Source organism: Panthera tigris, chromosome B4 (assembly GCF_018350195.1).
Source record: "Panthera tigris isolate Pti1 chromosome B4, P.tigris_Pti1_mat1.1, whole genome shotgun sequence".
Lineage (NCBI taxonomy): Eukaryota > Metazoa > Chordata > Mammalia > Carnivora > Felidae > Panthera > Panthera tigris.
The window spans coordinates 71275334-71288813 of NC_056666.1; the positions used below are offsets into that span (position 1 = coordinate 71275334).

The window sequence follows — 13480 nt, forward strand, 5'->3', positions numbered from 1 at the left end:
CAGTGGTACTTTATCTTCCTGTTAATTGATTGCTTTTGTTCAACAACATTGGAAAAATCTGACTACAATTCTAACTGCAAGCCACAATAATCATGTCAATATGTGAACTATCTGAATATCTAATTATGAAAAAAGAAAGGCAATTTCACAGTGGAAGTATTATTTTAATTCAAGAAACCAGCCATATAACTTATTAGTCTGACATATAGCAGATAGCTAAAAAACTTTAATTTGAAAGATAATTATTTTTAGCTGATTAATATGCTTCAAATTAAATTCACTGCTTTTAATGGGCCCATCAACTTGACAACCTGGGAAATTAATAAATTTTGCATGCAGTAATCCTAGGAAATTTATACAGCTGAGCTACACATCATTACAAGGATTACCTTCACAGTAGGCATTGTCCTCTCGAAGAGCCCTAAAACCATCTCGACAGCTACAAACGGCCCTGTCATTCAGATTTCTGCAGACAGAATTCTCCATGCAGTTATGCCTTTCAGAACAAAAGTCATAACCTACAAGAAAAAAGAAACTTATTAAGGTAAATGAAAATATGACAAAACGAATAAATTTTGCTGACTAAATACTCCCTTCGATTTAGAAGCCATTTTTCCCTAAGTTATTTTTTAAACTGATACTTTCATCCATTGTTAGAGAACCACATGCTATGTGTACTAAAAGGTGTTTATGTTTAACTCAGGTGTTTCCTACTTCAAGTTAATTCTGTCTCCTATGTCTTCCTTCTGACTTTAGGTTTTCTAGTCCCTGATATTTGAAGTATAGCCCTCCAAATATCTGGAACAAAGAGAGATCCATGGAGTCCAAAATGAAGATTTACAATATAAAAGACAACTCAGGGGCGCCTGGGTGGCGCAGTCGGTTAAGCGTCCGACTTCAGCCAGGTCACGATCTCACGGTCCGTGAGTTCGAGCCCCGCGTCAGGCTCTGGGCTGATGGCTCGGAGCCTGGAGCCTGTTTCCGATTCTGTGTCTCCCTCTCTCTCTGCCCCTCCCCCATTCATGCTCTGTCTCTCTCTGTCCCAAAAATAAATAAAAAACGTTGGAAAAAAATTTAAAAAAAAATAAAAATAAAAAAAAAAATAAAAGACAACTCAGCAGGTGCCTGGGTGGCTTAGTTGGTTAAGTGTCCAACTCTTTGTTTCTGCTCAGGTCATAATCTCATGTTTTGTGAGTTCGAGCCCCACATCAGGCTCCATGCTGTGTGGAGCCTGCTTGAGATTTTCTCTCTCCCTCTCTATCTCTGCACTTCCCCCTCTCACTGTCTCTGTCTCTCTCTTAAAAATAAATACATAAACTTAAAAAAAAGATAATTCAGTGAGAAAGTAATCTGTGAATTAGAGGTTGAACATTATCAGTACTATGGATAATACAGGCCTGGGCTGGATGAAATATGAACATTGTGTACTTAAGAAATGAAACAGCCTGACATCCTTTAAAAAAAAAATTGTAAATGTGTTAAAAATGAAAATTATATCACTTTAATTGTCTCTGGAAATCTGCAAGGCAGAGGATGTCCACTCAAAAGAAGGGGAAAAAATTATGAATTACAAAGATTTCACAGATTCCAGAGTCTTTATGAGAGGATGGAAAAAAATGGAACATTTTATAAACAGTGGTACCAGTCAGGGGATCTCTTCTGCCTGTGTGAATCCCTTGTTCAAAGATCTAAGATGCTGAAATGAAAAGTTTAAACACTGGACTCCATACTAAATGGAAATTACATGATTGTACATCATTCAAACAATTTTCCAATTGCCTGATGCATAAGTTATCTATCTCGTTTTACACTGTCTAATGAATTACAATTTCAGTCCATGTACAGAAGAAAAGAGGACTAGAAAAATGTATTTCATGTAGCTCAGAATAAACTCATCTGCTCACATATAGTCAGGGAAAGACTTTTCACCTGAGCCAATCATGAAGATCAAAGTTCTACACTGGCCCATCTTACTTGTAACCAAATTACCATAGAAGGCTGAGATTCAGTGAAAGGGTGGGACTAAATAGTACCACAGCCAGCAGCATACTCTGGCACAGTGCTGTGGTTGGTGTCCATTCTGATTGGCTGGTGCCTGTAATGACTATTTTCAATATAACCCCACAGTTAAAGTGTATCCCCCATGAAGTGCAACTACAATGTATAGTAAAAAGTTGTGTGTACAACTTCATAAGCCTTAAGAAGGGTGATGCTCTCAAAATGCAATAATGGCATTAAAAAGGGGAATTAAAAAAATGAATTAGTGATTTCTACAGAAATAAAATAGAACTAAGGGGTATGAAGGCCAGAACAATATATAGTCAATAGTGGCATTTAAATCACTTGACAACTAAATTTTCTAGACGTGATTCCTCACAATCTACATTCTCATGTGTAAGGCCCAACCTTTATAAGTAAAACGTTCGTTCTCAAGAAGAGAAAAAGAGTTAAAAATGTTTTCTCCTAAAGTCTTTTTCTTTCCTTCTTCTTTAAGTAGCTAAATTGAGACCGTACTTCTTAAAGTGTATTCCATTGTCTTTTTATAATGCCTGAGAAGAAATAATTTCAGTTTAAAAGTCATCTTCATTTTCTACCCCAATAGCTCAGTACCTCATCAATCTATAATGAAAAGTCTCTAAGAAATCACTTCATATTTATTCTAAATTAAAACAAAGTTACTGTAAACACTGGCCCTCTCCTTGAGTTATACACAGAATCAAGAGATCATGTTCTAACACAGTACTAACTCTGCAAAATTGCACCTGTAATGTTTCCAACAATGCTGAGAGGGCTGTGACTAACAACAGGTATTGTGCTAAGGCATTTTTATTTTTCTTTCGTAAGTTTATATTTTTCAAAACTATCTTTCAATTTTTCCCTTTGCTGCATTTTCTCTTCTCATTCTTCAGACTTTGCCCAATCTATGCCATCACTCTCTAGGCCATTCCACCTCTATTACAGTCCTTCTCCAATTTTGCCTGTAAGTAATGCTTAGACCTCTTATCTCAGCATTGAATATCATGCATACATTCACCATGCAGTATCTAATTGCTGCAAGAATTTTCCAACTATAAGATAATGATGCGATCCTACCTTTACTGTTTGAGGTTCAACTAGGGAGTCTTTACTTTTTATCAGATGTTTGGGTTTTTTTAAATTAACCCAGAGACGTGAAAGCTAAAACTTTTGTCAATCAAATTCTAATTTACTCTAAACAATGTCAGATAGATATTTTTATTTATTTTCTCAACAAATAAATTGATTGAATCCATTGGTTGTTTTACTGCTTAGATACAAATGCCAGTATCAAAAGACTACCTATTGATAGGTAGAAAATTCAGATTCAGTTAAAGTGGGTTGTTTCCAAACTATAGGTAATAACTTCAAAAACTCAGTATAAGATGGCAAAAACCCACAGCCCTATTACCTCCACACTTGCATTTCTAGTCATATGTGCTTGGCTTTTGGAGTTGAAAGACCTGGATTTACAACCAAATCTCTATTACTTACTAGCTGTGTAAATTACTACTTGTGTAAAGTAATTAACCTTTAAAACCTTTTTCTCATCTGTAAAATTAAGATGATATCTACCTCACCAAAATGTAAAGTTCAAATGAGATCATCTATGTAAAAACATAATAGCACAGTATTTGTTAATAATTAAAGCAACTAGAGTATTACCAATAAGCCACTAGCCAAATACATTGAGATACTTATCACAGAAGAAAATTCAAGTATTTGTTATAGATGGATGGATCTAATCTAATCTAATACAATCTAGCTTTTATTTCCCACTTTGGACGTAAACTTCAAAGCTACCAAGTTTTCTATTCCTTTTATAAGTTTTTCAAATTTACATGAAGTCCTCTGTTTTTTGGTAAGTATAGATCTTTCTATAAAATTTTAATATGCATTTCTCTACAACTGGTTGAATAGGAAAGGGTGAAAACAAAAGATTATGAATAAGAATAATATACATAAAAGGTTATACATAATAATCAGGAGAAAGATAATAAACTTTGAGGTGGTTTTTGTCCACTAGGTCTATTTCTCCTTTTTGTGGGGGGAAAAAAACAGCCCACATGGTTGGTTTGGATGAACCATTCACCCCTATTGTTAGCCCATGTGCCGACAGGAAGATGGACTGTACCGCCCCTTAGGATAATCAATGCATCCTACTGACCTGGACACATTAGTTCCTTCAGGTCTGGGATATGACCCAGTACAGGCTAATGAAGATGATTAAAACTCAATTATGAGACTTTTGTTCAACTCCTGAAGATACTAAGTTTTTCTTTCACCTACTCCAGTATCATAATGATGTGAGCATAAGAATGTCAGTGGTCTAGCTGAAAACACAGGGAGCCTGAAAATAAAGCCACTTCAGAAGAGACAAACAGAGATCCACCTAGGCAAAGGAGCAGGATTGCAGAGCTGTAAAAAGCTTCTCATAGGAGCCATATTTTCCATTTCTTGCCTACATCGGTTGGATTGGGTGTTTTATTACTTACACCTAAAAGATTACTAACTTATTTAGATATTATTTTCAGGATGATGGATAATCGTGATTTTTCCAAAATTATGTTTCATGTGCATAGATGTATACTTTTTAAAAAGCACTACTTGCAATGGATTTCTTTTAGTGTGTATTAAAAATATGTGAATCTAACAAATAATGCCATTATTTTATGGATACCATTGTTTGGAATGAAGCTAAATTTTTGAAAAATGAGTGACTAACAGGAGATATAAGAAAATTAACTAAATTATGTTATTAGTAATACATATACAACAAGAATCATGAAGGTATAGGGGCGCCTGGGTGGCTCAGTTGGTTAAGCGGCCGACTTCGGCTCAGGTCATGATCTCTCGGTCCGTGAGTTCAAGCCCCGCATCGGGCTCTGTGCTGACAGCTCAGAGCCTGGAGCCTGTTTCAGATTCTGTGTCTCCCTCTCTCTGACCCTCCCCCATTCATGCTCAGTCTCTCTCTGTCTCAAAAATAAATAAATGTTAAAAAAAAAAAGAATCATGAAGGTATAATTGAATAATGTGGGAAACTGTATTATCCAGAAGTTGGGAGAAAATCTATACCCACTGAACCTTCTACATATAGATGTCCCTACTACTTATAGGACTTGATGAAGCAAATGCTAAATTAAAGTGGGGCATCCAGGGAGGAGAACTTACTGGTACTGCAAACAGAGAAAGGTGTTGCCAAGGGAGGAGGAAAAAGGAAGAGATGCAGATACAAAAATTCTATAATATAATTTCTGTATCTTTCTGAGTCAGAGTCCTCACTGTATCACCAAGTCTCTGTCATGTTGTAATTCGCTATAACCTTGAAGAGGTTCTCAAACATGAAAAAAGTGAAAAGACCAGTCCTGCTACACTGCTCCTGAGCTACTATGACATAAGATCCCCAGCTGCAGAGTACCAAAAAACAGTCTTGGTTGGATTGGATTTGGTGCCTAGAGATCTGGGGTCTTATTTAGGTGCACAGCTTCGTTTCTGGCACTGGCTGAGCCTCTGGTGGAAAGGCCAACACTTTCATCTCATGCTCTGCCCCCAGGGAATATTTAGTGACCGTTATTGCAAAACTGACTTTTTTCAGATATGAACGCAGCATCCTTAGCACTAGGCAGACAGGCCTGGAAACTGGAGGCCAATTATATTACAAATACATTTGTCACAACATGTAAGTAGGTGTTAACTCAAAATTTAAGCCTTAAGAACCTGACTTTTTCTAGTTTAAAAGTCAGGGAATGCCAGGAAACGCATTTGTTTATTCTATATATTTGAAATCAGAAATTAAAGCAATCTTTATTATAAATGGTGCTAAATGTTTCAAGAAGAACCAACTTGTCCAATTTTAGTTCCAGCATTATGTAAGCTAGTAGTTCTCAATCATGGCTGTGTAAAAAAAAAAAAATTAATAGGAGAGGTGTTTTTTGTTGTTGTTTTATTTTGTTTTGTTTTAATGGTGATACCATGGTTCCATTTCCGATCAATTATATTAGAATCTCAGGGGGAGGAGGTGTTGGTCACAGTATATTTCATCACTGTATTTTGAGTGTGTTGTGTAAACACATTAATTTTTAAAACTATAAACAATTTAAATATAACACAATTTTTGTAGCTACCATTTCCATTTCTTAACTTGTTTTTTTGCAATATATCAGGGCTCTGTTAAAAATAAATGGATGTGATCAAGGCTTCTTTTGATATCTGAAAGGCCTTATCTCAGCTACTCACTCAAATCTTGTCCTAGCCAACCTTGTCTAATTTCTAGACCTCTTGAGAGGCTGTTTACCTCTCAAATCTCTAAGTAGCTCCTGGATACTTCCAGGGGATTAAAGATGGCCACAAATTTTTAACACTCTTATCATGATGGGGTCTATTACCCCCACCCCTCTTGATTCTGGGCTGGCTTATAACTCTTTCGACCAGAGGAATATGGTAGAAGTGATGCTGTGTCAGTTCCAGACCTAGTCTTTAAGAGCTCCAAACCACCATTTAAGAAGTCCTGAGATTACATGTAGAAGGAGAGGGTTTCAGATGTACCCAGTCTTCCTGTCATCCCTACTGAGATGCTTAGCGTATAGTGAGTATAGTGAGGCCATCTTGAACCTTCTAGCCCAGCCTAGCTGAGTGACCCGAGTTAACACCATGTGGCAAAAGAATCACCTGCCTGGGGCGCCTGGGTGGCTCCGTCGGTTAAGCGGCCGACTTCGGCTCAGGTCACGATCTCACGGTCCGTGAGTTCGAGCCCCGCGTCGGGCTCTGTGCTGACAGCTCAGAGCCTGGAGCCTGTTTCAGATTCCGTGTCTCCCTCTCACTGACCCTCCCCTGTTCATGCTCTGTCTCTCTCTGTCTCAAAAATCAATAAAACGTTAAAAAAATTAAAAAAAAAAAAAAGAATCACCTGCCTAAATGCCTGACACACAATATTGCAGAATATAATATATATAATAGCTGTTGTTTTAAACCACTGAGCTTTGGGGTAATTTAGCATGCAGGAATAGCTAGCAACTCCAAATGTAGTCTCACTGACCAGTAATATCAGTATCATCTGGGAGCTTATTAGACACACTGGTGTTTTTGGCTCCGAGCCAGACCCACTGAAGTAGTATCTACATTTTAATAAGATCCCCATGTCATCTGATGCACACTGAAACTTGAGAAGCACTGGTTTAGTCTACCTTTGGTTGCCAAAGAAACTCTAGTCAGGCTGCAGGGTGCGTCCAGCTCCCAAATCAAATGAGTGGAATGTGCATTTTTTTTTTAATTTTTTTAATGTTTGAGAGAGAGAGACAGACAGAGAGCGAGCAGGAGGGGGACAGAGAGGGAGAGAGGGAGACACAGAATCTGAAGCAGGCTGTCAGCACAGAGCCTGACATGGGGCTCAAACTCACGAACTGTGAGATCATGACCTGAGCTTAAGTCGGTTGCTTAATCAACTGAGCCACACAGGAGCCCCATGTGCATTCTTGATTCATATCAAGTTCCACACATGCTCTGTTCAAGATGCTGGCTCAGGCAATGTGAAGATGAAAACTGAAATGGCCTTTCTATCTACTTGATATAATCTTTTTTAGTAGTGTTCCTTAGCTTCTGAGAGCTGTTTTGAAAACTTGAAAGTGGACCAATACTTGGTAGACGAAGTCTTAAACCACTTTGAAATGCCCAAATAGCCTTTCACAGAACTGAGACTTTAAAACTCTTAATTGAATGAATGTATGAAAGAGCTAAAAGGAAAACAAAACAAAACAAAACAAAACTGCACCACTCTGTTAAAGACGGGGGCCCGGGTGGCTCAGTGGGTTGAGTGTCCAACTCTTGGTTTCAGCTCAGGTCATGATTTCAAGGTTCATGAGATTGAGCCCCACATCATGTTCTGTGCTGACAGTATGGGGCCTACTTGGGGTTCTCTCTCTCCCTCTCTCTCTCTGCCCATCTCCCACTTGCTCTTTGTCTCTCACTCTCAAAATAAATAAAAATAAAATTTAAAAAATGGGACAGGGATATTATGTCTGCTTTTAAAAGACAAGGTATAAAAGAAATATAATGGTACGTGTTTTATAGTTTCTTTTTCTTTTTCTCCTCCCCATTTAAACTTTCCTTTGCATCATCATAAAAGCCATTATTCAAAAAGAGCTAATAGCTCATATAGGGCAGTACCCTATACAGTACCAACTATATCAATTATGAGCATCTACGATATCCCAGGTGTCATACTAGGTGTTAAGGATATAGAGGTGAATATTAAGAGCTAGCCCTGTTCTCATGGTGCATAGTCTAATAAAGGAGAGAGATTCACAAATGATAATTTCAATAAAATACAGACAGACCCGACTTAGGATGGTTTGGCTTATAAGTTTTCAACTTTATAATGAGCAAAAGTGATATACATCCAGTAGAAACTGTACTTTGAATTTTGAATTTTGATCTTTTCCTGGGCTAATGATAAATGGTACAATCCTCACTCATGAGGCTGGTAGGGCCAGTGAATGACAGCTCCAAGTCAGTCATGTAATCACAAGGGTAAACCACTGATACAACCATCTTGTATCCATACAGCCATTGTGTTTTCACTTCCATTACAGCTTTCAATAAGTTACATGAGATATTCAACAGTTTATTATAAAACAGGTTTGGTATTAGAGGATTTTTCCCAGCTGTAAGCTAATGTACAGGCATACCTCAGAGATACTGTGGGTTCAGTTCCAGGCCACCTCAATATAGCAAAAATCTCAATAAAGCAAGTCAAGTAAATTCTTGGTTTCCTGGTGCATAGAAAAGTTATATTTACACTATATTGTAGTCTATTAATTATGCAATAGAATTATGTCTAAAAAATGTACGTATCTTAATTTTTAAATGCCCCATTGCTGAAAAATGCTAGCCATCTTCTGAGCTTTCAGCAAGTTGTAATCACTGATCACAGATCACCATAACAAATATAATAATGAAAAATTTGAGATATTGTGAGATCTACCAAAATGTGACACAAACATGAAGAGAGCAAATGCTGTTGGAAAAATAGAGCCAACAGACTCACTAGACATAGTGTAGCCACAAACTTCAATTTATAAAAACACAATATCTACAAAGTACAATAAAGTGAAGCATAATAAAATGAGGTATGCCTTTCAGTGTTTTGAGGACACTGACTATAGGCGAGGCTAACCTATGATAGTCAATAGGTGAGATGTATTCAAATGCATTTTTGACAACAATATTTTCAACTTATGGGGTTACAGACACATAGCCACATCATAAATCAAGGAAGACATGTACAGAAAGACACATATAATCTTGCTACTGGTAAGGATCTTAAAGAACTGCACATCATCAATCTTTTAGTTTAATTTTTGAATCTACAATAAAATACCAAGTTTTAGAACTTAGCATAGAATATTAAGTTAGTGATGGGAAACTCACTGCCTCCTGAGGCAACCCACTGCATGTATGAATAGATCAAATTTTACTTTTTTCTTTATAGTTAACTGAAAATCTAAGCCCTTTCTACTTACTGGTCCTAGGCTTATCACCACAGAGGCAACACAGAATGAGCAATGCATGCCTGATGGCCTCACACTTTTGAGGAGCATAGGTGTCCATGAGTGGGATGCCTGGGTGGCTCAGTTGGTTAAGCGTCTAACTCTTGATTTTGGCTCAGGTCATGATCTCACAGTTCGTGAGTTTGAGCCCTGTGTCGGACTCTGCACTGAACAGTCCAAAGCCCGCTTGGGATTCTGTCTCTCCCTTTCTCTCTGCCCCTCCCCTGCTTACACCAGTATACTCACTTTCTATCTCAAAATAAACACCTTTAAAAAATTATGCAAAGTCAATTACAAAAATAAACAAAAGAGAAAGAGTAAACCAAAAAAAAAAAAAAAAAACAACCAACTGAAAAACAAAAAGAAAAAAGAGAAAGAAAGGAAAAAGAAGACTAATAAAATATCTCAGCCCTGTTGTGTCAATTTCTCCAGCAGCGTCACGCTGACTCAGAACCAGCACACAGAGAGAAATTCAAAGACCCAGAACCTGAGATAGGTATAAGACACATAGCAAAGATGTATGGAAACACCTTGATTTTAATTCAATAATCATAATAAATATTCTGTGACTACCTACTATCTACTAAATTGGGAAATAACTTAAGGAAATACTGTTATTCTTTGGAAATAACTTGCTTATAAACATTTTTATTTCATGTCAGTTAAACTTGATTCCAACAATGACTCATGCTCATGGATCTTACTTTACAAAAATGTCTTACCTTTACAAACTTTGCAACAGCTATGAGACAAGGTAATCTGATGAGACTCTGGACAATCCAAAGCAGGACAGCCTGAACTTTCAACCAGCTTCATGGTTTGGTCCTATTAGACACAGAGAACAAATGCTTGAAACTTCTGGATTAGGACTTACTAAGAAGTTCCCAGGTCCAGAATCTTAGAGGACTCTGCTTACACAGGGGTAAAATTTTCCTCCTGACAACTTTGCACAGGCCATAGGCTCACTCACAAATTAACATTAAATCATAATTGGAAATCCTTTAAAATGGATAAGCAGCTCTTGGAATAGGAGCATACTACATTGCAGCCATATAAACAATTTGTCAAACATCTAGGGAATCCTGAAAAATTCTTTTAGTTTTACAACACATTTGCACATCCAGATGACAACTGTGGTACAAATACAGCTTAAATTAGATCAGAAGCTCACTGTGAAAAATGAATAAATCAATAAGTAAAAACTGAGCCCTTTCAATATCCTCTTTCAAAGTTTTCCAAACTGTTATGAAGAGATTCTCACAGGCGATTTTGGTATAGAGAAAAAGAAGGCAGAATTTGGTTGGCTTCTGTACTGTCAACCTCCTATCTCTTAAGAACAAAGAGATATAGTCATCAACTATAGCAGCATATAAGTAATAAAATAACTGTTGGAACTTGTAGGCTTCCATTTTAATACTGTTCAAAAGCTTAGTTAGATTTTTAGATGTCATTTCTATTAAGTATTACTCTTACAGAAGAAGTACTCATTTCAACATCTCCTCTTCCTGTAGTATCTATAAAAAAGAGATTATAATGATTTGAAAATGATCCTATTAAGAAAATGGCCAGACCATACAACCCTGTAATTCTACTTCTGGGTGTTTTTCCTCAAAAAAAACCAAAAACACTAATTCAAAAAGACATATGCACCCTGATGCTTACGCAGCATTATTTACAATAGTCAAAATATGGAAGCAACATAAGTCTACATTGATAGATGAATGGATAAAGAAGATGTGAGACAGACAGACAATGGAATATTACTTGGCCATAAAAAAGAATGAAATCTTGCCATTCATGACAACATGGTCGGACCTAGAGAATATGGTGCTAAGTGAAACGTCAGACAGAAAAGACAAATACCATATGATTTCACGCACATGTGGAACCTGAAAACAAAATAAACAAAAACAGAAATAGACTAATACAGAAAACAAATTAGTTGTTGCTAGAACAGAGGGGGTCAGGGGATGGGCAAAATAGTTAAAGGAGATTAAGAGGTACAAATTTCTAGTTATAACATAAATAAGTCGCATGGGTGAAAAATACAGCATAAGGAATACAATCAATAATATTGTAAGAACATTGTATGGGGACAGATGATAACTACACTTATCGTGGTGAACATTTCATAGTGTATATAATTGTCAAATCACTATGTTACATACCTAAAACTAATATGATAGTACATGTCAACTACACTTACAAAGAAGAGAAAGTAGTAGGAGACATGTACACAGAGGTGTTAAATGCTAGTCTTCCTTTGGTTTGACAATAATGTCCACCTTGGGAATCTTATTTTCAGAACCATAATGTTTTCTGGGATTAACTATTAAAGTCATAGACGCCCAGGACATACTTTCAAGGCCACAAAACTGAAAATACAGGAACAATCAAGGACTAACCTTGACAGCCCAGAAAACAAAAGCTTGAGAGAGCTGTCAATTATGTAAAGGTATAAATACAGAAACTACAGGGCCCAAAGGGAGAAGAAACATGGAAGTTCTTAGTGTAAAGAGTTTAGTCAAGGACTACAGAAATTTATGATAATCTGGTACAGCTGTGCTGTACAATCAATAGCCACTAGCTACATGGAGCTCTTGAATACTGTAAACATAAAATATAAGATTTGAAGGATTAGTATGACAAAATAATGTGCAGTATTTCATTAATAATTTTGATTACATATTAAATGCTAATATTTTGGATATATGGGGTTAAATATAGAAAAATTAGCCTAATAAAAATGATTATTTGTGGCTTATATATTTCTATTGGACAGCACAACATTAGAGGGTAGGAAATGATGCCTTTTGTTTGAGTAAGTAAAAGGTAACATTTAGGGTGCATGGGTGGCTCAGTCGGTTAAGCGCCTGACTTTGGCTCAGGTCATGATCTCACGGTTCGTGGGTTCGAGCCCCGCGTCGGGCTCTGTGCTGACAGCTCAGAGCCTGGAGCCTGCTTCAGATTCTGTGTCTCCCTCTCTCTCTGCCCCTCCCCTGCTCTCACTCTGTCTCTATCAAAAATGAATAAATGTTAAAAAAATTTTTTTTAAAGGTAACATTTGTCCATTCACTCAGTATTTACTTTCAGAGTATAGGCATTTCCAGAGTTGTTTATATACAGACTTCTCAATAACCCAATTTAAATGAAATCATTTTATAGCTATCTTAAAATCAAATTGGCAACAATTTCAGTAACTTTCGAAGCCATAATTATCAGTATTATAAAACACAGTGATCAGATGAAAAGAATACACACACACGCACGCACACACATGCGCATGCGCGCGCGCACACACACACACACACACACACACACACACACACACACACATTGAGAAGTTTCAAATGCCTCAAGATTTTTAAATTTAGAGCTGATGTTTCAAAGTTAGAATTTGCCAGTAGAAACCAGCTGAGAAACGTTTTCTACTTTCCTTGAAGTAACTTTTCTCCAATTCCCTTTTCTTTATTTGGAATTACTAGATCTCACTCTAAGTCTTCCAATCCTTGTATTTATAGTGGGACCTACTTCACTCAAAACAGTGTTGGGTGCAGGGATGCTAACAAGGGAAAATCCATCTTAAAATACAGGGTTGGGGTGCCTGGGTGGCTCAGTCGATTAAGTGTCTGACTCGACATCGGCTCATGTCATGATCTCACAGTTAGTGGGTTGAAGCCCAACGTTGGGCTCTGCACTGGCAGCATGGAGCATGTTTGGGATTCTCTCTCTCTCTCTCTCTCTCTCTCTCTCTCTCTGCCCCTTCTCTGTTCTCTCTCTCTCTCTTTTTCTCTCCCTCTCTCTCAAAATAAATAAATAAACTTAAAAAATTAAAAAAAAAAAGACATACAGGATCAGTACTTCATGTTAATGTCCATATACCTTAGCTCCCCTGTCTTTAAGATGGGGACCTATGCACT

The 13480-nt window shown here is 37.1% G+C and overlaps 1 protein-coding gene across 2 annotated transcripts in view; it reads right to left on the reverse strand.

Moving 5' to 3' along the window:
* The window catches only part of NELL2 (neural EGFL like 2), a 393863-nt gene that overhangs the window by 183696 nt on the left and 196687 nt on the right, over nucleotides 1–13480 (reverse strand). For both annotated transcript variants that reach the window (XM_042992139.1, XM_042992138.1), the window contains exons 12-13: nucleotides 10283–10385; nucleotides 390–518 (exon numbers count right to left, since the gene is read on the reverse strand). In XM_042992139.1, the coding sequence (XP_042848073.1) occupies nucleotides 390–518; nucleotides 10283–10385 (232 nt within the window). The remainder of the gene's footprint in view (nucleotides 1–389; nucleotides 519–10282; nucleotides 10386–13480) is intronic.